Source organism: Sus scrofa, chromosome 9 (assembly GCF_054392235.1).
Source record: "Sus scrofa isolate SSC_HxYL_T2T_F1_AM1 chromosome 9, Sscrofa_HxYL_maternal_Yorkshire_Landrace_v2.0, whole genome shotgun sequence".
NCBI lineage: Eukaryota > Metazoa > Chordata > Mammalia > Artiodactyla > Suidae > Sus > Sus scrofa.
The window spans coordinates 141213761-141237861 of record NC_139391.1 but is presented as its reverse complement, the minus strand read 5'-3'; the positions used below and the strand labels follow the sequence as shown (position 1 = coordinate 141237861).

At 52.8% G+C, this 24101-nt stretch overlaps 1 protein-coding gene across 24 annotated transcripts in view; it reads right to left on the bottom strand.

The window, feature by feature from the left end:
* Positions 1-24101, bottom strand: part of IKZF1 (IKAROS family zinc finger 1) — a 92781-nt gene that overhangs the window by 12415 nt on the left and 56265 nt on the right. For 6 of the 24 annotated variants that reach the window (XM_084978556.1, XM_021063915.2, XM_084978561.1 and 3 more), the window contains 3 exons: positions 12444-12704; positions 6760-6927; positions 2308-2433 (listed from right to left, as the gene is read on the bottom strand). In XM_084978556.1, coding sequence (XP_084834682.1) covers positions 2308-2433; positions 6760-6927; positions 12444-12704 — 555 coding nt within the window. Of the gene's footprint in view, positions 1-2307; positions 2434-6759; positions 6928-12443; positions 12705-20489; positions 20550-24101 lie in introns of all 24 variants that reach the window. The other 18 variants (XM_084978562.1, XM_084978563.1, XM_021063922.2 and 15 more) reach the window with 5 other exon arrangements.

Sequence of the window (24101 nt, the reverse complement as noted above, 5' to 3'; positions counted from 1 at the left end):
AAGCTAGGCTTTGGCTGTACCTGAACCAAAAGAATCACCCCTGGCCGAAGCGGGGTGGAGGACCCAGCCTGCCCGAGTGGCTGCGCGTGGTGCGTGGGGGCTGGTCCGGGGGCCTGGGAGGGGCAGGCGATGAGAAATGCCCCGGGCTAGTCCTGCAGGACTTGCGTTAACGGCCTTTCCCGGCTCCTTGACCAGAACTAACTGCCTGTGAGAAGCCAGCTCATCACCCGAGGACAGGACAGAAAGCCATTGTGTGGCGTGGGAACACGCATCTTGGGACTGAAGGGCCCTGACTGTAGGCCCATCTGATGTGTCCTGACGTGGTCGCATCTGGACCCAGGCCGCCTGCAGGGCGGAGTCCACTTCACCGCGGTCCCGTCTGGCCGCTGCTCCTGTGCTCCTCTCGGGGCCCCTCTGCCAGGCTGGCCGGGCAGGAGTCATCACTCCCTCTTAAGAGCTGGGCCCTGGGTCCCATTTAGAAACTGACTGCAAAGGAAGCTCGGATCCAGGTCCCCGTGAAGCCAACGCGGCTTCGCCCACTGGCCATCGAGGCTCGTTTGCTTGGTGATGAAAACTGGGGAGAAACCAGTGAACCCTGTTGCATTCTGTGGTCCCAGTTCCCGTTCTGTGGTGTATAGTCCAACCACATAACTCCTTCAGTGCGGCCTGGCCTGGCAGATACTAAGTCCTCAGTAACTATTTGCTGAGCAGATAAACGGCCTACTTAAACCTTCACCAAAAGCACTCACTTCCAAGACCCGTTAATTTATTTTTGATGGAAAAACAAAAAGGGTTTACATTTTATTTGAAGGGAACAGTCATCTGCTCACCCTTAAAGGCCACCCGGGGGGTCTGGCCATTCAATGATAAGCGTTAATTATTATCGTTATTTTAATACCTAGTTTCCTCTCTGCCACGGATGCTCAGCACCTTTCTGCTGTGGAAATAGACCTTAGACTTGGCAGGGAGCTGAAGGAAGTTTAAAGGAATGCATCCATTTTACAGGAGAGAAGATGAAGGCCCAGAGAAATCAACTGTCGGCCCCCCCGCCGGCCCCCGGCCTACAGCAGAGCAGTGGGGGGATGCACCGGGGCCCCAGCATCCCGCGTGTAACACGGTGCCCTTGATGCCATGGTGCCTGGGGCTCCCGGGCCAGGGATCAGATCTGAGTTGCAGTCGTGACCTACGCCACAGCTGAGGCCACGCGGGCTCCTTGCCCCCTGTGCAGGGTGGGGACGGAATCTGCGACCCGGCTGCTCAGAGAGGCTGCCATTCCCGCTGCGCCACAGCGGGACTCCACGCCGAGCGCTCCTGAATGTGCTTAAGAGCCCGGAAGTAGTTAAAACCGGTCGGGATGGGAAGGTTTATGTTGCGGGTATTCTATCACGATGACAAAGTAAGGCAAAATTTAAAATTAGAAAATAATCATCTGAGAGTTCCCTGCTGGATTTTCCTTTATGAGGCATCTTTAATAGTCAGGAAGCCGAACCAGGCTCGGTCAGCTCTATTCATTTAGCTTCTACCCTTCCGTCCAAGGACGATTTTTTTCCAGCGCTAGTGCTGAATGAACAGTGTTTTGAAAGAGCTTCGCTTGAGGGGACCTGTTCGTAAATTCCTCGTGTCTTAGGAAGTTAGAACACTGCTGCCCCTCCGAGCAGGTTCAGCCTCCGTCAGCACCCTCTCTCCTGTCACATCATCTGAGATCCGAGCCAGAGGCTCTCCTGAGATGCAATACACAGCGGAGCATCAGGGCACGTGAGAAAAAAGCCACCTTCCCCTGAATGCTGCGCCGGCTGCCAGGCGACCGTCGGGGTCCCCCATCACCCCACGCTCCTGTTCCTGGCAGACGCCGACACCCATGAAAGAAAACATGGCCCACGAGCGCCGATATGATCCACTTCATGAAAAAAACCGTTTTGTCAAACACGACTTCACGTCTTATCTTGAGGACTAAGCCCAAAGAAGCCAGTGCTGCTCCAGGATAAAAAACAAAAACAAAAACAACAAAAAACCAAAACCCAGCGGACAAAAACCCTCCAACTTTTAAGGGTCCAGCTGCGTGAGAAGCCTCCCCAGATGCCAGAGCGAGGACGTCAAGGCCCTGTGCTCTCTGGTGAGGTGGGGATTCGAACACTGGGACGCGCAGTCCGATCCTAGGGAGACTGTGCGGTTCCAGGGGCCAGAAGCCGTCCCTCCATCCCTGGGGCGGCTCCGGGCCTGGGCCTGCTCTGCTCCCAGCTGCGCCCCCCGCGAGCTGGGACGGGGAGGGGAGCCAGGCCAGGCCGCCTGTGTGCCCTCAGCGCTTACCTGGGTACAGCGTGCCTGGGAGGCCCATGCTTTGCAAGTAGTTGTGGCAGCGCTCTTTATGTTCCTCTAAAGAGCTGCGCTGTTTATAGCTCCGGCCACAATATCCACATTTGTGAGGTTTACCAACTGCAGAGACACAATGGAGTTCAAGACCCCGATTAAATAGCGGCCTGATGTGTCAGGGGCATGCATGCAACACAATTCTTACCAAAAATCCAAAAAAAAAAAAAAAACCAAAAAAAAAAAAAAAAACAAAACCAAGAAAATCCCCCCCCAAAAAACCCCCCAACTCCGCTCTTGAGAGCTAAAAGCATCATGGACTCAGCCAAAAAGACTGATTTAAAAATGTTAGTGCTCTGGGGAGGGGGCGGGGGGTGCTGATTGTACCCAGAACTCCTGAGACCTTGGTTTCGATTTAAAGTGTCCCCTGCAGGGCTCACTCAGTTAAATCATGAAGCCTGTCCCTTAACTGGAGAAGACATGCCCCCTGCGGGTGGCCACACAGAGGCCAGACAGCCGGGCAGAGACGTGAGGAGAGGCTGTGCCGGCTGGGTGATGTACAGATTCACTCCAGACTCGGACACTTGGTCATGCCTACCCCGCTGGCCAGGTCTGGCACGGCACTGGTGCCAGATCTAACGCCACCAGAGCGAATTCAGCCTCTAAACGGCGCTAAGCTAATAATCTGAGGTCTCTAAGAAACCACCGTGGATAAATATGCTTTAATGAAACGAGCATTTTGTGTCCAAAGTGTATTTTCTTGTGCTACCTTGGAAAAGCTCTGTTTTCTCCCCCAAGACTTTTCGGATGTGCTGGCTTCTAGAACAGCCTTGTCGACCAGAATTTAGGATGACAGTGGAAGTGTTTTCCACCCACACTGTCCAGTTGCGTGGCCACCAGCCATGCATGGCTACTGAGCAAAGTATGGCTCATGTCACTAAAAACCGAAGTTTGAACTTTGCTTAATTTTAACTCATTAAAATTAATATCTACATACCACACATGGCTTGTGGCTACTATACAGAGTTTCGTTCTTCCTGAATTTCACGGAGTACTATTTTAGGGAAAAAAGACTAACATAAATTCACATCGTGCCTACGTTTAAAGACTTTACCAGACAGGATTTTAGGTGAGGAAATGGATAAGGGAGATTCACTACTTATGTGATGCAAATTTCCATCCGATAAGCCAGACTCTTCTCTCACTTCCTTCTCATGTGTTGAACGCTAGCAATATTTGAGCGGATCGTGTCAAAATCAGTGCCATCTGCACAGGAATGTTTGGTGAAATGGTTTAACCCACGCTCGCATTGGCTGAATCACTTCCTTAGGTGAGCAGAAACTGTGAAGTAAGAAGACTAAGACGAAGAACGAGAATTGACTTCTGGAGCACGTACAGCAGGAGAAAGGGATCCTTCTTTCACTGGAGAAAGTGTTGTTTCCCTAACGTCAGAGAAACCATACTGAAATAGACAATGTGGCCTAGCATTTACATTTTATTGAGTAGGGCTTTAGAAACCAGCAGAATATAGATAACTCACTCGATGTCCTTTCCTGAAAAAGCTGTCACTTGAGCAAATTTTAGCAAACTCCTGTACATATGGCTTGGTGTCTGAGTACCATTTTTTTTTTCCTGAGTCTATGACTGATTTTAACTGTGGAACATTAGAAGTTCACTGTCAGTGACTGAACCAATGTATATCTTGAAGCATTGCTCAGGAAAGACAGTCTCCAACTACGTTTGCAACTTCCAAAGAAATCAAAGAAGGAAGGGGTACCCTTCCCTGTCCTTCCAGACTACCCAGGCCCCTCCTGCTATCTGTAGGGGACAAATTCTACAGCTGGAATTTCAGGCTACCACACGTGCCAGGGAAAGCTAACAGGTGGATCATGGTTTTTAGGGAGTGGGGGAGTGGCTATTACACAATGGAGCAGAACACAACCACATCTGGGGTTGCAGACAAAGGCTTCACTTCATTCTAGAGAGTCGTCTCGTGGAACCTAACTAGGAGCCGTGTTGGTGGCCCCTTCCGATGGCAGACCACCGGCAGCCCTGGATCCAGGGTGGTTTTCTCGCTGCCGTACCAGCTCCTTGCTCCTCAGTGGGTCCCTAAGAGAAGCAAGCTATCTGAAGTCTGCCACAGTTGAACACAGCGACTCCAAGTCCAGAGCCATCCTCGGAGCAGGCGTGGAGCCAGAACGACCTCAAACACTGCCCTGGAAGTTTCTGGCTTCGCCACAGGCAAGAGAAGAGAGCAGCCTTGCTTTAACGCTTGAGGGACTGATGAGCAGAACTGCTCTCTGGCGCAGAGCAGAGCAGAGCAGCCGGGGGAGGGCGGCGACACGGCTGGTGTCACGCTCAGGCTGAGGCTTTGGGTTTTCTTCCAAAGGGGAGGTTGTGCAGCCTACTGGCTCCACCGCGGTATGACTGCCAACTGCGATGAGGTCTGCTTGACTCCGTATCAACCACCCCTGGGACGTCTCCTTGCCTGGCCCTCCCGGGAGGCCCTGCACGCAGACGATGTGACTGTCACCTCTCAAGCCTACCTGAACCCTGTTTGTCACTTATTTCCCTGAGAGCTTCACCTGCAGGGGCCAACGCACAGTCTCCTTCCTGTCGACAGGTGTACATGTGAACATGGCCACTGTCACGATGTCATCGTCCTGCTCTGGGACCGTCCCCAGCCTTCAGCAGTGCCTGGCCCCACGGTCACCCCGCTCACCTGCCCCAAGGGAGGAGCGACCCCTCGCTTTGTGCGGCTCCTTTCTCGGAAGATTTTAAGACGCGTGCCCCACCACCCCGGTTTTCTAAGAGTGTCTGGGGAGCTTCCTCCACACAGACGGCCAGGAAGGAGGTCCGAATGAGAGGGCGTGGCTGAGGCTGGCCGAGCATCCGAGAACCGGAGCTGCTGGGCCCTCCACCCACTGACCCTGCGACCCCTGCAAGGTCCGCCCACAGGAGGAGGGCCCCGTGCCCCGAACACTCCCCTGCCCAGGGTCACCTACACAACTACACAGCCACCTGGAACTCGCCCGAGGGTCATCTTTTGGCGTGGACTCCAGCCGCTGCTTCTGCTAGAAGTGTCCCTCGCGTCTCCTTCCTAAGACCGCCGGTCCCTTTCCCACGCTCCCACCATCCCCTGGGATTCCTGCATCACACCTGGGGGCCTTGCTCTGTCTCCCCCCACCCAGGTGCTTGGTCAGCAGGTGATGAGGAAGTGGTTCCTCAAGCCTCAGCATCAACTACACTCGTCACGTCTGGGTTGGGGAAGACGGGCCAGGCCCAGGGGAGCCTTCCCCAGGAACTGGGCATCCCTTTTGGGCATCCCCGGGGACTGCCCCGGGGCATCGGGAGCAGCTGGCCCAAAGCCTCATGCCCTCCCACAGTGTCCCTGGGGGGGTGGCATGCAGGGCACAGCACACGGTCCCCACACTGTCCTCTGACCTGTGAGATCACGTGGCTGTGAAACACCGAGGAAGTTTCTCCAGAGGCAGAAGATCTGCTCTAACCAGAGGTGGGTCTGCGCTCCCGCCTGGACGTTTGCTTCTAATTCTCTAGGATCTTGCTAAGGCTCTGATTTTTCTGGTGCATTTGCTAAAATCTGGGAACAGCCTCAAACTGGCTTCTGCAACAGAGGCCTCGGCTGGCCTCTGGTGTGACAGTCACGCTTGGGCGTGCCCCAGGTAACGGGCGGACAGCAATCAGGACAAAAAAGCCACCCCTTGATGGCGCCCGGAACGCTCTGCATAGAGCAGCAGTCAGGGTGCCTTAACTATTAACATCAAGAAATGCACTGGGGGAGTCCCCTGTGGCACAGGTTCAGATTCGGACACTGTCACTGCGGCAGCTCAGGTCACTGCCGCAGTGCAGGTTCCATCCCTGGCCTGGGAGATCCCACATGCTGAGGGCGTGGCCAAAAAAGAAAAGAAAAGACTGTATTTGGTCGCATTAGGTCCTTGATTGTTATGTTTTTATGTTGCAGGATATCCGCAATAACCTACATGGGAAAAGAATCTGAAAAAGAACGGGTGTGCGTAGAACCGAACCCCTTTGCTGTACACCTGAAACTAACAGGACACTGGGCCTCAACTCTACTCCAAAGATTAAAAAAAAAAAAAAAAGAAATGTATTTGGCAAGTTGGGGCGCTCGCAGCACACTCGGTAGAAGTACAGCTGGCAACATCCTTTACGGGAAAAAGCCACTTACCTGATGCCAGGGCGTGAGGAGGCCTCTTTTGAAAACTCTACCTGAGATGAGACTCTGTGTGTGTGTGTGTGTGTGTGTGTGTGTGTGTGTGAGTGTGCGTGATGTGCTCGCCCGTTTCCTCTGTCGGGAACTCCGAGCACACGGGGCGCTGGGGACACAGGGGGCCCGCCGTTGCCAGCGGGGGCCGTGTCCCGGGACCAGGCGGCCTCCGCGCTCCCGGCCCAGCCTGCGCCCAGAAGACCTACCCGAGTGCGTCCTCAGGTGGCCGGTGAGGGCGTCCCGCCGGCGACACGCGTAGTTGCAGAGGTGGCACTTGAAGGGCTTCTCCCCCGAGTGGAGCTTGATGTGCCGGAGCAGGTTGCCCTTCTGCGTGAAGGAGGCCCCGCACTGGCTGCACTGGAAAGGCCGCTCTCCTGGGGACGAGGGGGGAGAAGGCACTCAGCGCGGGGAGAGGGGACGCGCCCAGGAAGTTGTTTCCCACGGGCCCGGTGACGGCCACCGGCTGCAGGTTTGATAGAACACGAGCCTTTCAGACGAAACCTGCCAGCTCCTTAATGCTTCACTGGTTGGGTCAATTTGATCTGAAAATCTAATTTTTTTCCCCTAAATCAGAATGGCACATCACAATGCAAATTCAAACTCATTTAAATAAAGTGACTGCAACATTTTGTGATGAAGAAGCCACTCTTCCTGATCAGCAGTTTTGGAATAAACCAATATCCAATTTTGCGTGTTGTGGCATTTGGTGGGGTTTTTAATGTGGCTTTTTTCAAAGGGTCTTTAAAATATGCCACTGAAGCAGCAAAATAAAAAGGAAACTCATTAAAAATGCATTTCAGGATCACAAGTTCATTTCAGCGTTACATTCTTATATTTAAATGAAAGGCACTTCATTATAACAGTTATAATAACTTCTTTTCATTTACATTTTCCCTGTATTTTCCCTTTCAATTTCTTCTCCATTACCTGTCTGTCCCTATGCAGGCAAATCAGGAAAGAGACAGACAGAGAGGGTGAGAGGGGGAAAAAGACTGAATACAATGAGAAGGTGAGAAACTGGAGGGGAGCTTTTGGCATCGTCCAAAGAAAAGTCCTGGATCTCCCAGCGGGGCTGCCTTCAGGTCTGCGCTGCCCTGAGGGTTCTGTCTCCTTGCTTCCCTCGAAGCCCGGCAACCTTGAAGCGAGTATGGGGCTATAGCCCTACAAGACAGCTGGCTGCACAGGACAAAGCCTCTAAGAGATGCAAAGCTTCTGAGGGTTTCCCTCAGGGCTGACACCACTGGGAGGGAGACCAAAAAAAAAAAAAAAAAAAAAAAAAAAAAAGCCCAACCGCACTGGCCCCTCTGCTGTGTGTCACCTCATGTCCCCAAGCTCTGGATCCGACAAGGGGATAAACAAGAAGTATGCTTAGGACTTGTCCTAGGTCTCAGAAGCTAAAATCGGTAAACATTTCATTTAGCTCTCGCTTAAAAGAGCGACAGCTTTGTCGCTGTGTTTAAGCAAACATGAAAGCTCTTTTGAAAACAAATCCCACCCCCCCTTTTTTTTTAAGACACAGAGCTCTGCAGGACCACAGTATCTGGGGTTGAAAGACCATGTAACAACGGTTTCTTAGGAAAGAAGACTGTGCCAAAATGTATGTTTAACAATTTTCCTAATTGAGTCACATGATTTTGGTGAGCGAGGCAGCACTTGCGCAACTGAGCAGAAGCGTTAGTTGGTCCTAGAAAAATCAAGAGCAGATTAAATGCAAAGGTCTACACTCGCTAGCATCTGGGTGTCATGATCACCATCAAGTTATTTTTAAGTGGGCAGGACGGATGGGCGGCTGGGAAACTTGCAACTCGCAGGGACACTCAACCCTGGCGCATGAGGATCCTGACTCTAACGAGGAAACACTCGGCATTTGCCACGTCTCTGCCTGGACTGAACTTGGCTGAGCAGAGGAAGTCCAGCAGGTGGGAGAGGGATGGGGATGGCCTGAATCTCTGCGTCACGATGTAGCCCAAACTGGATGAGGACGTTAGGAGGGCTGGTGGCCAGGCAGCAGGGAGGAGCGCCCGATAGAGCCGGTTCCTTACCCACTAGAGACACCTGCGTGCCTTCACACACACGCGTGCGGACAGGGTGTTTAACTCCAAGTGGACAGAAGGAGAAAGAGGAGCCAGGGGCCCAGCAGCGGAAGCCTCCACCCACCTGCTCGGCAGGGTGGACCCCAAGGCTGCGTGTCTGCAAAGTGGGGAGGCCCCATGCCATGAAAATGCTTATGATACAGCAGGGGCCACTCCTGTGAGCAGGTGTCTTGGGTCTTGGTGACCCTCACATGTGGTGATGTGCCCCCCCCCGATGCTGACAAGGTGCTGGGTGCCTGGCTTCTCCGGGAGCCTGAAAGGCTGGAGGGGACCCCCACGAGGGCCTTGCCAGCCAGCCGTGTCTATACAGGACGCCACCCACAGAGCTGGAAAGGACAGAGCCCTACAGCCACGGGGCCCTTTCACAGAACACGGCAGGAGGGAAAGACAGGGGAACTCTGGCTTCTAATTCAAGTCAACGGCTCCCGCTGCGTCTGTATCCTGCGGGAATCTCTGTTTCTGACTGCCTCTGCCGGCTGGCGAGAATGCCTAAGACAGGGCGTGGGGACTCTCGCAGGGTGTCCCTGAGGTGACAACACAGGCCTCAGCTCCAGTAGGTCCCCCCCGGAGGTGTCAGCAGTGAAGGGGTCATGGCCCCAGAGCCGAGCAGAGCCTAGCCCAGCCCTGTACCCTGTCTTTCTGGGAGCCTCCTGCACGACCACAGCTTACTGCAGCCAAGTTAGAGTGAGTTTCTCCAAGGCCGTGTTCCCTTCGAGTTAACTGGAATGAGGACTTCATATCACTAATTCAGAATTTAGGGGTTTTTTTTTTCCTTCTTTTTCAGCCATACCTGAGCCATATGGAAGTTTCCAGGCCAGGGATTGAACTTGTGCCTCAGCAGGGACCCGAGCCACCCTACAGGTAGTACCAGATCCTTAACCTGTTGCACCGCCAGGGAACTCCCAGAATTTAGTTTTTAATTGCAATGATTTTCTGGGTCTGCCATTTCAGGGACTCTCTGTAAAGAATGTTTGAGCTCCTTCCACTAAGTAAATTGGGCAAAAAAGAAGGTCTCGGTGGACACTTCATCCTAACAATTCTGAGTGAATTTAAAAATACAGTGAATTGCAAAGCTTCCCTTGGGCCCTTGGCACCTTCCACCCCTGGCTTTCCACCTTCCAGATGGCACACAGAGGACACGGTCCTACAGAATAACCGTAACTCAGACACACTTCTGGATGCTGCCTGTGAAAAATCCCGCCTCGGAGAGTCAGGATGCTGCATCTCCGCACGGCGGGCTTTCCCCCGCATCCTGCCTCCTTTCCTAACTCCCCTCGTGCTCCCGTGGGCTCTGAGATGCTGGCAGGACAGTGCTGCTATGGCACTCGCGTTTTAAAAAATGAACTGAGCCGCAAAACTGGGAAAGTGAAATGGTGGTACCAACGGACCACTGAGACCAGGGCGGCACCGGCCCCCACAGAAGCAGCGCTGGGGGCGACAGCGCCCCACAGCTGCAGGGCATCCTGGAAGGAAACCCTTGGGGCGCCAGCTCACTTGGCCATGGCAGGTGCCAGTCCTGCCTTCTGGGGGCAAAGCAGGGGGAAGCCAGGGGCCCTGAGGAAGAGCCCTCTGAGCTGGCACCGTCTCCACCCTGATACTCAGATGCTCCACGGTACCCAGCATCCTCTGGGGTCTGAATCAGCCTGCGTTTCCACAGGATCCCCCAAGGGGTTAAGCTTAGAGAACTCAGGACGGGGTCGGGGATTAGCAAGCCATGCCTTTCTAGCACATCCACTCAGATCCCAGGAAAATGGAAATCTTCCTACTCAAATTTGAATAATTTGATATCGGCCAATGTATTTCTGTCGGCCTACGACTATATGTATGCAAAAGGAATAGCATTATGAAGGCAATCCCGGAGTTCCTTGCTTCAGGTTTTTAGAAAAATCAAAGTCAAGGCAGGAACTCTGAAACGGATGGTCTGTATGCCCCTTTTTCCGGAATCCACCTGTTCTTTGAGTGGAGGCCCAGCCCACTGGCACGTCCTTGGCGTGAACTCTGCTGCTGGTGGTGGGGTGGGTGTGGGCAGCAAAGAGCTGGTTGGCTCTGCATGTCTATATTGGCAGGTTGATTCATTAAATGCAATTATTCTTTTTATCAGGGCAGGCAGGCATTATATTTAGCATGCCAGAATTTCATTCATTTATCCAATATTTATTGAAGAGAATTCTCACTGTAGGGTCAGGCTTTACCTCAATTAGCAGGACAGCGGTTCATCTGTGAGGGTTATTCCTTCATCAGGGGTGAATTAACGTGGGTCCTGCCTTCACTTTCATTTCCATCTCATGACAAAGGGGGACCTGACGAGTCTCATGCGAGCTTCACTCAAGGGCTCAACGGGACGAGGCTATTTCGCCAAAAAACTGGAGGATTCAGGGGGACACTAGGAAAAGCAAAGGCTGCTGGATTGCAGAGGTGAAGCTTTTGTGGAAAATGGATGTTGATTGAAAATAAAACCTATTTTATGGTTTTCCCGATGTCCGATAAAGAAAAGAGAAGACATCATTTTGGGAACCGCCCGATTCAAACAGAAAAAGGACAGCCCACAAAGCCCTGCCTTTCCTGACCGCCCGGCTTTTCTGCTTAACGAGTGTCCTGCGTACCCGCTTCATCTTGGATCCTCGAATATGCGTTCGGCCCCACGGGAGAACCACCCGAGGCCGCATCTTCCTCCTCGCCTCCCTGAGACACGGCACCCAATGGGCTCTACTTCCCAAGTCCCCCTTTTATCCGCTCGGTTTTCCCCTCTTGTGGCGGCAGGGACACTGGCTTTACGATGATCTGCGATGCCCCCCCAGGCAGCTGAGGCTCAGGGGGTGTCTGAGGTCCAAGCCTTCAGTGATCCCAGAGTTGACACATTTACTGTGTCCTGCCCACCTCGACCACGGAAGAGTCAAAATTCCGCTCCACTCAAAGACACCTACGCCTGCCCTGCAGGCACGATGTTGTGTCTCGAGGGTTCCCTATTCCCCAGTGCCGTTCCAGGTGACTTGACAGTTCTGGTGAGGGAGCACGTGAGCAGCCCATCAGCACGACTGCGCACGGGGGGGCCGGGCAGAGGGCAGAACCGAGCCCCTGCTGCTCCTGCCCCCGAGGGGAGGACGTGTCAGTGGCTTGGGCCCAGCCTTCAGACACAGCACGGTCCTCCCTGCTTCATTTCTGGACACAGGATACTGTGTTCTCTCCTTTCCAAAACCTCCAGCACCCCTCCACTAGGGCAGGGGTTTGGGAACTAAATGCTCTAGAAATTTGAGAGGAAAACCAGTGGCAACCAAACCACCTCGGCGGGAGTCTCACCCGCTGGAGGATAAGCCATCTGAAAACTGAGCACTTTCTGCAAGACTCAACTTGGCGGCTGTTCCATTAGGCAACTGATGTTTCTAAAAATCAAGCCCTGTAGGTTTGAAATACCCGCCACAGGCCGATTTTACTCCTGGTTTTTCAGTGGGAAAGGTGAGGAGTAGACTGCAGTGGATCAATCTCTTTTTGGTTTGTTTTGCCCCATTTTCTCAAGGGTGACCTGGTTGGCACCTAGGAGCCCCACAGCCACTACTCAGCAGGTGCAACCCTGGGCCCTTGAGAGATGGAGCAGAGGAGGCAGTTCCCTTCCCTTGCTGTCTAGTGGCCTTGACTTGTAGGGTGAAGGGGCGCGTGTTCAGTGGTGCTTCCCAGTGTTGGTGGAGAACAAGGAGGCTACGCCTGCCTCCCTCAGGACACTCGGCGGGAGGGGCAGAGCCCTCAGCGACACCCCGACGGCCTTTCCAGGCCACCAAAGGAGGAACTACGTCAGGCCTTACCAGTGTGGCTTCTCTTGTGGACCATGAGCACATTGGGGCCGATGCAAATTATCCCACAGACATCACACTTTAGTTTGCCGTTAGGAAGTCGAATGCCTCCAGCTCCTGACAAAGCTTTGCTGCCTTGGGCACTGTGGGAGCCATTCATTTTCTCTCCGGAGGCATCGAGCATCCGCAAATCCTCCGCACACTCTTCCCCATTCATTTCACAGGCACGCCCATTCTCTTCATCACTCTGAGTCTCTACTTTAACATTACCGGCTGAAAGAGACAATACAACACAGGGGCCGCTCAGTGTCATTGAAAACAACAGCAACAGCAACAGCACAGCACAGCACAGCAGCAAAGACAACCCGGTGGGAGCGGACAGCTTCTAAGCAGAGGTCCTCAGCAGCTGGTACCAGGGAATGCAGCCTGAGCTCAGGACTGATCGGCCCACAGGGGGCTGTGACACGGGACAGCGAGCATCACGGGCTTGGGACTCCTGCTTGCCCTCCCGGTAGGTCCAAATGGTGGACGGTGCAAATGCACGGGAGAGCTACTTATAAATTCTCACTTTAGCATGGGACGGGGGGACCTCTAAGCAGGGTTTGTCACTGGGTCCACAGGGCCAGCCTTGTGGCCCCTCTGGACTGACCTGGGCCGAGTCCGACACCCCGTGAGCGAGACGAACCCCTCACAGCAGAAGGTGAGTATTCCTCACCCAGGTGGGGGACCCGGTTGTGGCAAAGTCCCCTTATCAAGCCTGAAAAAGTCCGCCTGAGCCGAAGGCTGTGCACTAGTGATCTGCCCTTCTTCTGTGTCTTGATAAAGGTGGGGACAAAACCCGGCAAGCCGGTGCTCAGATTTCTGACCACTGATTCCGCAAAGAGTCCTGTCTGTCTGTTTCTTTGGCACCTGCTCACTCTCAACCCTATATATTCGCAATGGTAATAAAGCCTGTGTTCTAAGAGAGCCCTGATGGCTGAGGTTTCTTCCAGGGGGTGAAGGGAGGTTTTGTCCAGGGGCTGTTAAGAGGTCTGGGCTGGCTTTTCAGGAAGAGTCAGGGACGCGTGCGGGTGAAGGGCTCCAGGAGAGGAACTGCTGGCCACTCTGTGCTGCTGAGTCACGGTTATAGGGTAGTTATTTCTGTTGGTTACATACTTTTCTTGGGAAGCAAAGAGACATTTTGTTTACATTCTTCTGCAATGCTGACTGATGCTGGATGCTGGATCTGACACTGTCAGGACCGGGAGAAGCTACAGTTACCCTGAAAGCCATCGTTCCCATCCCAGTCGCCACAGATTAATAAGAGCAAGTAGGTAAACTTTGCCCGGTCAAATAATCAATGAGCGCGAGAGTCGCCACGGCCACAAAATCTCTGATCAACGCTGTGAATCCAGGTGTGCTCCCTGGACCGGCAGGACCAGCATCTCCTGAGAACTAGTTACAACAGCAGACTCCTGGGTCTACCCCAGACCCGCTGAGCTGGAAACTCTGGGGATGGCCCTGCCCTGGGTGCTGACACCTGCCTCCAGGAGAGTCCCGTGACCCCTCAGGTCTGGGCAACGCTGTTCCCAGTTCCTCTGAGTCAACACTTTCCCAGGGATGTGAAGTCCAGAGCCCAGACTCTGAGGTCAACCCTCCTGGTGTGGGATCTCAGCTGCACTCTTCACAGCGCTGAGATCCCGGGAGACTCCTATTGCTTCTCTGCGCCTCGGTGTCCTCATCTGTAAAACTGGGAACTGTCAGCACAGGCCCGACAGGGGCTTTGAGAGGATTTAATAGGGAAAGATGCAAAGTGAGCTGAGAGCAGAGACTGGCCTGGCAAGTGAGAGCAGGTGTCCAGAGCCATGCCCTTAAATATTACTGCACTGTCATCCTAGTTTACAGTGAAAGCAGCTCAGGCACAGAGAAGCTGTACAACTCGCCTGAGGTCACACAGCTGGGAGGTATGAACCACGAAGCCCGGCTCGAGCACCCACGTTCCTAAAGCTTTATTGCTGAGGATTGCTTGTCAGCTCCTTGGAGGGAAGACTTGTGGACAGATAAGTGGACAGAACGAATTAGCCACTGCCCTCACTGTCCACTTTGAGACTAGAAACGAGGGGCCAGCTCTTTCCATTGTCCCGGCATCAAACGATTGTCCTAGAACCCAGGAAGAGCTCTCCGTGTGCACTCCTGGCAAGATTCTGAGAGCAGGTCTTGCAGCATCCTGCATCACAGCCCCCCCACCCCCCCAACCTCTGCCAGAGACAGTCCTCCTGACACAGTGAGTTCAGGAGATGGGGTGGGGGTGAGGGGGAAGAGGAGGGTGGTTGGGCAGTTGGGACCCTGAACTCCTGGGAATCAAGTTCTCAGATCTGTACCCTTTAAGTTTCTGGGCAGAGGCTCACTTGCCAGGGCCTCGCTGCTCGCTGGGTTCTGCACAGGAAGGCTCAAAGACCTCTGCGCCCCGCAACCTGGGATCATGAATAATCACCCATCTCATCTTATTTATTTATTTATTTATTTATTGTCTTTTTGCTATTTCTTGGGCCACTCCCGCGGCATATGGAGGTTCCCAGGCTAGGGGTCCAATCGGAGCTGTAGCCACCGGCCTACGCCAGAGCCACAGCAACGCGGGATCCAAGCTGTGTCTGCAACCTACACCACAGCTCACGGCAACGCCGGATCCTTCACCCACTGAGCAAGGGCAGGGACTGAACCCGCAACCTCATGGTTCCTAGTCGGATTTGTTAACCACTGCGCCACGATGGGAACTCCTCATCTTTTTTTTTTTTAAATGAGGCTGTGGGAAGTTCCTTGGTGGCTCAGCAGGTTAGGGATCTGCCCTTGTCACGGCTATGGCTTCGATCGCTGCTATGGCGCAGGTTCAAAACCTGGCCCAGGAACTTCCATGTGCCACAGGTGTGGCCAAAACAGAGAGAAAAACCAAAGAGCAAACATGCGACTGGGGCTGCCCGGAGCACAGGGGGGCCAATGACTGTTGGTGTGGCAGCTTCCCCAGAGACTGGAGCTGGGACACGGGGGGTGCGCAGCTCAGGGCTCGGGCCAAGGCCCCCGTGTCCGGAGGAAGGAAACCACAGGGATGAACAAGCCCGAGCATTCCTCCTCTCGGCTCCGCGTCATAAATCTGGAGGCCACCCGTTCAACACAACTGACTCTGGCCTTCTCCAAACACACCTCAGTAGAGACCCTATGAACGCCTGCTGGAAACTCCCACCCGTTCTGCAGGACGACGACAGCCAGAGATTGCGGCGACCGCGGGGAGTGCTCCGGGCTGGCGGTGCCGCTGAAGGCTGGGCCCTTCCTGGGGACGAGCAGATGGGCAGGGCGCCTTCGGGGGCCTTTGGGTTTCTGACGCTGGGACATGCGTGATGCCCTGCGCTGCTGGCAGAGGAGGCAGGGCGCCAGGTGCCAAGGGGATGAGGACAGCAGAGGGGAAGGCCTGGGACCGAGGCCACGGAGGCCCCCATTTGATGAGCAGGTCTCGAAGGCAGGACCTGGCAAATGGCCATCACTGTGTCCTGGACACTTTCTCTGCAAACTGCATTCACAGAACCAAAAAACCAGGAGGCTGAAGAAGCCCAAGGGTGTTTACTGTCACTTATCTTCGAGCACCGTGGGTCCCGGTGTGATTTTAGGAAGATGCGTCAGTGCCTGGAGCGGCAAAGCTCAGAGAATAAAATCCAGGACCTAGTGATGTGCCCGTCTGTGGGGAGAAAAGCAGGCAGACCCCCAGACGGTGGGCCCCGGGTCACAGGGATGAAGTCAGGGGCCGCAGAACGGGACCCGGAGAGGACTCCGTCCAAGCAAACACCGAGTGCATCGAGACCTGGGGCCAGCCGGCAGGTGCCGGTGACTCAGAGCAGGGGGCCGCCAGCCCTGGGGGTGGACCTGAGGCCTGGTGGCCATGGGAAAGGGCTGTGGCGGCGGTGGGGCCGGGGGTGGAGGTGACAACGGTCGTGACCCATGAGCTGGGGGCAGCAGACTCAAGCATGTGGGGGACTGTTTCCCAGCGCGGGGGGGGGGGGGAGGGTCTCGCCTCTGTGGCCCGGGCACCATGGTGCTGCCCGAAGCAGCGGGGGGATGCTGACCACCCGAGGAGGTCGGGCGGGAGGGCGTGCGGTGTGCGTGTTATTTCTATAGAGGCTGCGAGTCGGGGCATAGGTTAACTACGTGACCTGGGGTCTGGGGAATGACAGGGACCTCTGCACACTGCGCCCTGTGATGACACAGGTGGGAACCGAGTCCACACGGAGGGATGCGTGGGCGTGTAAAACCGGGTCACGGCCGTGCAGGAGAAAGGATCACAAGCTTGTGAGTCAACTCGACTTCAGTAAAACGTCCAAAAGGGAAAGAGACACAGATCCGTTGCGAGAACTGTCTTAATGGGTGGCAAACACAGACCAGATCTCAGGTTGAACCCTGGCGGGTAGCCGCGGGGAAGGGCCGCTAAGTCCATATCTGTTAGAAATGCAAGCTCGGTTGGGGGGGGGGGTCCTGGCCTTACTTGCGAGTGAGAAATTGCTTTGGGGGTTTAGGTGTTGCTGAGGGGGAGCCTGAGGAGTGCAGGGACCTGGGGAGGGAAGCAGAAGCTGCCTCTGGGGGGCTGCCTTGACTGGCATCCAGAGCCCCCCCCACTGGCCAGGCCAGACGCCTCCTTTCAACGGGCAAGCACAGCCTGGAGCGGGTCAGAAGGCAGGCAGAGGGCGCCAAGGCCAATTCCCAGAGGTCGTCGAGGGACTGGACGTGTAGAGATGCCCCCTGCCCCACAGAGCTCCTGAGGGAGGGAAGCATGAGGAGAGGTGACAGGGTGGGGGGGTCAGAGGTCCCTCCGTGGGGTACCCCGGCCCTGGGAAGCCTCAGCACAGCCTGAGGTCAGGGGGCAATGCCTGGACACAGCCCGGGGTAGGTGTGGCTGGCAGGCTGCCACTCTAGGAGCCAAAGGGCTGGGCGCTTGCGGGGCGGGCCTGTTCCTGTCCCTTGTAGGCACTTGCACGGGAGGGCTCTCGGGACTGAGTGATGGGGCCGGGATTCTGAATTCCACACCCCGGGCAGCTGGCGGCACCAGCTGAAAAGGAGACCGGGAATGGAGGATGGGAGTTCCCTGAAGCCAGCGACCAGCGCCTTTCATCCTCCAGACCCGCCCGGTAACCACGTCCAGGGAACAGCGGGTCTCCCCTAACTTGCGTTCACTGTGCTCTGGTCCCCCCCACGGATGCTGCCTCTGAGGCCATGCACCCCCCCCCCCCCCCCCGCGGAACTCCCAAACCATCCAGCGGCTCCACTTCCTCGGGCCCCAGACGGCTTGTCCGCGGTACTGTTTCTGTGATGGGACACGCCCCCTGCACACAGGGATCGACTCATAAATACTCTGTAACTCCACCCCCGCCACTTAGAAAACTGTCCAACTCAGTGAGGTGCTGAGTGGAACTGATTCAATACAGAACAGGAGCTGGAGACTTTGGCCTGCGGTCATGGCCCTGGACACTCTGGCTCAGGCCTAGCCCGGCAGCCACTCTACCAACCACGGGAGCGACTGGACAGGACCCCAACGGCTTTATTTAATAAGCGTGGCTTTGCTCCGGAGGCGAAATCCTCAGACCCTGAGCCAGAAGCCACTTTCCTTTCCAGACACAACTTAAACTTTGGAACGGCAATGAAAGTCTCGCTGTCAGATATTTCAGAGGCCTTCTGTGTTGTGAGAAACAGGAAGGTCCTAAGAGTGACCCCAGGCCCCCGAACTCCGACACGTCGACAAGTTTAATGCGGACAGAATTCGGGGACCTCGGGTCATTGGGGCCCAGAGGCCAGGGTCTGCTGCCAAGCATCGTCGGGCCCCATGAATGATTGAAACAGTTTAATGCAAAGGTGGCGGTCCTGCCTCTGCAGCGTCGTGCTGTGTCCCCTTCACTCTTTCCCGTTCAGAATGTGTCTGTATAATCACCCGTGAGAGCCCCTGACTGCCACTATCAGTTCAGGCCGTGTCCACTCAAAATGCTCAACACTTTAAGTGAAAAAACAAAAGACAGAGTATCCCTGCAAATGGCGACTAGCTGGTAAAAATCAAATGGAATAAAGATATTTGAGGGATGTCTTGAATGAAGGTAATTAAACGATACCTTCGGATGAATACGTAAGATACGTAAAAATTTCTGTGCTGCCTCTAAAGGACTTAGGAAAACATTTCAGCATTTTTAAGGTTACTGATACTATTTATAATAACAATATATCAAGATGCAGTGTTTTTTTTCCTTGCAAAGAGGCGTGATTAGAAATACATTTATCCTTATTTGATGTTTTAGGTCTTAAACGAAATGAAACCAGGGAGAGAGAAAAGAGGAAGAGCATGAAAAAAAGAAGGAGTTATAAACATATTTACATTTTCCTCAGGTAACGAGGGACACAAAATGAGGTAAAGGGGGTCAAACCATTTGTTTTTAATTTTCAAGAAGAAAAAAAAAAAAAAAAAGAAAAAAGACACATGAGGGGGACATTTCTCCACATGACCACTAGGTGGTGATGTTGTCCCAGAACAGTTGGGTTGCTGTTTGGGTGGTTTTCTCATCAAGAACCATTTCCTTACAGTTTGGGTATGTGGGTGGGGCTGGGGAAGGAAGAGAGAAAGAGATACTAATACCTGGTGAACCAACTGAATAAATACAAAGACAGGCAGTACATTGCAACATATGTCGTCTATCTCACCATCTCCAAGGACTGCATGTCTTCAGAGGCAGCGTTTTTTACACCCTGAGGTTCTTCACCAAAGGGTCTGCTCCAACATGACCATATGCCTCAGCCTGCACCTTCCTCAGATGTGATGGAAACCCATCTTAGATGCAGCATCTTACTCTTAAGCACCTGTGCCTTTTTAGCACTTCAACAACATGACTGTTCATCTCAACATTAATCTGATTTCTCTGTCTTAGTACCTCTGTGTTTTACATAAGCACACAAGCACCCATACACATATATACATGCATGGACACACCAAAATATATACACGTGCACACAGATCCACAGAAATAAATATCAAACTGTCGTTCTAAAGTTAAGGCAAAGAAACATCAGTAAGAGAATGATCTCTGAACTTTATATACTGGGAAGGCAGTCAGTGTGGGTTATGAACAAAGGGGTGTACTTAGGTTGATAAAGCCTTTAGATGCCAAAGAGTTTTTGATAGCCAGGATGTCGGGAACCTATATTTAACTGCCCCCGACACCTCTGAGATTAGAGCCTGTGTTAACAATTGTTACGATATTAGAGAGTGCATAATATTAGACATTTTACTAATACAGGCTCTATAGAGACTCAAGTCCTAGCCAGCTTGCCTCACTTTAAACCCTCAGTTCTCTGTACATTTTTAAAAAGCACTTTCTGCTCCTTAAAATACCCCTTCAAGGATGTTGCCCCAAAGTATTTATCATTCATCATCTCTCAATACCTAAAAAAGAAAAATGAAATTAACATCTGCTTTTGGTTTGACAGCTCAGGTCCTGCAAAAGCACTGTTAACTCTGCTCAGGCAGCAGGGACCACAGACCAAGAACCTGAAGCTCTGGGATTTTTTGCCTCTCGCTTCTGAAATTAATACTTCAGAGCAACAGAAGGAAAGTGTGTATCTTTCTCTGTCCCGCAAAACTATAAAAAGCATCTTTAAAATATCTTGGGTTATTTAATGGTGACAGAAAGTCTGGCCATTATCACCATACTCAACCCAAAGGAGATACCCTCACATTGCAAACAAAGCTGTTGAACAGCAGTAGAAAAGTAACAATTCTGTTGATACTTTTGTTACTTCTACTCTTACTATTACTCAACTGCTAACACAAAAGGACCTCTCCATAGCACACTTGTCTTTCAATAACTAAACCTGGCGTGCGTAGCTCATTGATGTTCCTGATGGCAGATATTTAATAAACGGCATGTTGATATTTATCTCATTTTTTCAAGTAGGAAGGAAGGTGATGAAAAAAACATGCGTTCACAATATTTACACCATGGAAACCGAGTATGAAATGAATACACGTTACCAGTTTCTAAAAGCAAAGTGTATACTTACGGGAGAAAGAATTGGGAATTATTGCATGAAAATCCCTAAAGCCGTCAGCCCCATAAGCAACTGTAATAAAGAAGGCAAAAGGAAAGCTGGGCTGTAACACCATCCGAGAGAGAGGGAGCGTTTAAAAGAAAGCATTATTTTATTTAAAAAAGAAAGGAATGTTACTCAAAACCACTATTTAGCTACTAAGCTGCCCTTCAGACAGACAAGTGAGAGGAAACAGGACCTGACCTCCCAGAGGTCTGAGCTCATGGCATTGTCACACAGACGCTGTAGAGCAACCTCTCGTGTGCTGAATGTCTTAGTGGCTGCAACCTAGAACCTTCTGGAACTGTGAGAAACTCTTCTGCAGAGTTGATACAGACAAGCCCAAGGGCTCAGCATCACAGCTGAGCTTCTCTGGAACAGTACGTATCCTCACGAAGAAAGGGACTCTCGATGGGCTGACTGCATAGCAAAGGCTCTTCACTTCGCTTTTTCTTAGCAAGTTTTCATAAACATTATAAAATGTTCATGCAACACAGTGAGCGGGGAAAGATGAGGAGTTCCCACTGTGGCTCCGCAGTAATGAACTCAACTAGTATCCATGAGGATGTGGCTTCAATCCCTGGCCCTGCTCAGTAGGTTAAGAATCAGGCGTTGCCATGAGCTCTGGCGTAGGTCGCAGATGTGGCTCGGATCCAGTGTCACTGTGGCTGTGGCGTAGGCCAGCAGCTGTGGTTCTGATTCAGCCTGGGAACTTCCGTACGCCGCAGATGTGGCCCCAATTAAAAAAAGAGGAAAGATGTGTGTTTTCCCCACTCAAAGCAAGCTACCAGTGTCTGAGTATTCCTTATCCGCTGCCGTTAGGTGCTACCACCACCTCAGACCTCCACGCTTGCGTTCTGTTTTATAGGTCAGAGCTCTCCAGCGTGCGCCTGTGTCTTGACACTTAACAGATATTGCACATGGACGTGCGTACACACACACACACACACACACACACATACACACACAGAGTTTTCTCCACGGCAGTGAAACCCCGTGATATCTGAGTTATGTTATATACACAGCACAGCGGCTAAATGAAACATGCTGCATGAACTTCTGAATCAGCAGAGTTTCCTACAGGAAACAGACCTATTGGACCTTGCTTCAACCAGAGTTTCCCAAACTTCTCTGACTGCACACCTCCCTTAATCTTCCCCATGAAAAACTTATTAAAATATCAGGAAAATGGGGAAACTGTTTGGGAGATACTTCCAAGCTATTTCTCTTTTCTTTTTTCCTTTTTAGGGCCGTACCTGAGGCACGTGGAAGCTGTTGGGACAGGGGTTAAATTGGAGCTGTAGCTGCTGGCCTACACTTGCAGCCACGGTGACACCAGATCCGAGCCACATCTGCAAGCTACACCACAGCTCATGGCAACGCAGGATCCTCAACCCACTGAGCGAGGCCAGGGATCGATCCCGTATCCTCATGGATACTAGTCAGGTTCTTACCCTGCTGAGCCACACGGGAACTCCCAAAGCTCTTTCTTGAAGTCACCACCTTCACTGTTTCCTGACAACCCTCGGTCTTCCTCTACTCATTCTGTTCCTTGATCATCTGAATCTCATAGTCCCCCCCCCGCCGTGTGATACATGACAAAATACGAAATTCTCTGATCAAATGATATAACCGCCCCGATTCCCTGAAATCCTGCTAAGAACACTGGTGTGTGGCTTGAGCATGACCTGATTTGAAAGTCTGCCTCCTGGTGCCCCTTCGGCTTCAGGCCACCTGCAAGGATGTTGGTGATGAAAGCGGCGGGGAGGACTTCTGCTCACTGGGCTGGTGAGCCAAGGAGCTGAGGGACAAGAACTGAACGGCATATGCACCTCCAAGCTGCCTCCACAGGAGAAAACCAACACTTCCCCTGGGGCGATCAGAGCATAAGCCTTAAACTACAGAATTGGCTCAGAACGCTTTCTGCTTCACCCCTGACTGTTTACTACAAATAACAGGACAGCACATCATTCGATAATGGATGTTAATCATTTTTTGCAGGAGAGGCAGTTTTTCGCTTGGTATAATTCAAATGAAATTTAAAGCTGTTGTCCCAAAGATCTGATTCCCTCAAAATCGCAAGTTTAGGAAATAAAACCACAGTAGCTGTAAAGTTGCTGCACTTCCCCGGAGGAAAAAGCTGAATGATAGAATTCACTCTTGCTTAGGTGCCTGCTCCTGCAGGTACCAACTTCTGAGTTCAGGAAAGAAGAGCTGGCTCCTCTCTGGAAGAATGGTGCCCAACAGTGCCCAACGGGAGGAGCACGAGTCCTCAGCCATCCTGCCCGGCCTGACCCATCCCCCTTTCCTCCGGCCTGGCCCAGGTTTCGGGGAGGGCATTCACCCGGAGCCTTGCAAACACCAGGGACAGACAAGCTCTTTCCATAAACTGCTCCGGTCCCCACCACGGTCCTACAAGGCGGAAACTGTTGCTAATTCACCAAGGAGGAGACTGAGATCCCAAGGAAGCCCAGGAGTTAGCCTCCTTGGTGGTCAGGGTGGGTCGTCTCTGAAACCGTATCTAATTAACCCGGTAGGGTCAGTGTTTCAAGCACACTCTCCCCCACAGGAAGGGCCTTTGGGAAATGTGTTTTTTTCCTCCCTTATGATGCTGGGGAGCCTGAAAGTTGCTGCAGCTGCACCCACATATGCCCTCGGGTGTGGGAGCACACAGCACACTCACCATGCATGGGAGTTACTGTGCATTTGCACGACAAAATGACCACTGAGGGCGCTCTGTAAAGTGTGCCTCTGGGCTGCCCCTCCGCGTGTGGCCACCCTGCCCCCGGGGCCCCTGGCAAAGCAGACCCTCTGGCTTGTCTAGAGCTTCACGGGGGGGGGGGGGGGGGGGGGGGGGGAAATGGTACCCGCGCCCCCCCCCAGCTCTCAGCCTCGTCCTCATATCTTTTTTTCTTTTTCTTTTTTTTTTTGGTCTTTTTGCCTTTTCTAGGGCCGCTCCTGCGGCACATGGAGGTTCCCAGGCTAGGTGTCCAAACGGAGCTGTAGCCGCTGGCCTACACCACAACCACAGCAAACCGGGATCCGAGCTGCATCTGCAACCTACACCACAGCTCACGGCAACGCCGGATCCTTAACCCACTGAGCAAGGCCACGGATTGAACCCGCAACCTCATGGTTCCTAGTCGGATTCATTAACCACTACGCCACGACGGGAACCCCATCGTCCTCATTTCTTTACATTTCAGGCTCCTATTTCACAAAAGGGTGCAGGTGGGAGTTCCCGCTGTGGCACAGTGGGTTAAGGATCTGGCATTGCTGCAGCTGCAGCTTGGATTTGATCCCTGACCCAGGCATTTCCATATACCATGCGAGCGGCCAAAAAAGAGGCAAAAAGGGTGTGGCTAGAAACAAGTTTAATGAACCTCGCTAAGTGTCTTAAATGTTATGAAACACACTCCTATTCTCTGGAGCAAACCGAGAGCTCATGTGGTAGCAATTCTTATTCCCCAGGCTGTCATGAACATTTGGTATAAAATGCTGTGAATGCTTCTAATTCTGAATTCTATTCAGGCTGCAAACTGAGGACCATTCTGGGAAAAGGCTCAGAAACTACACTCTACAGTT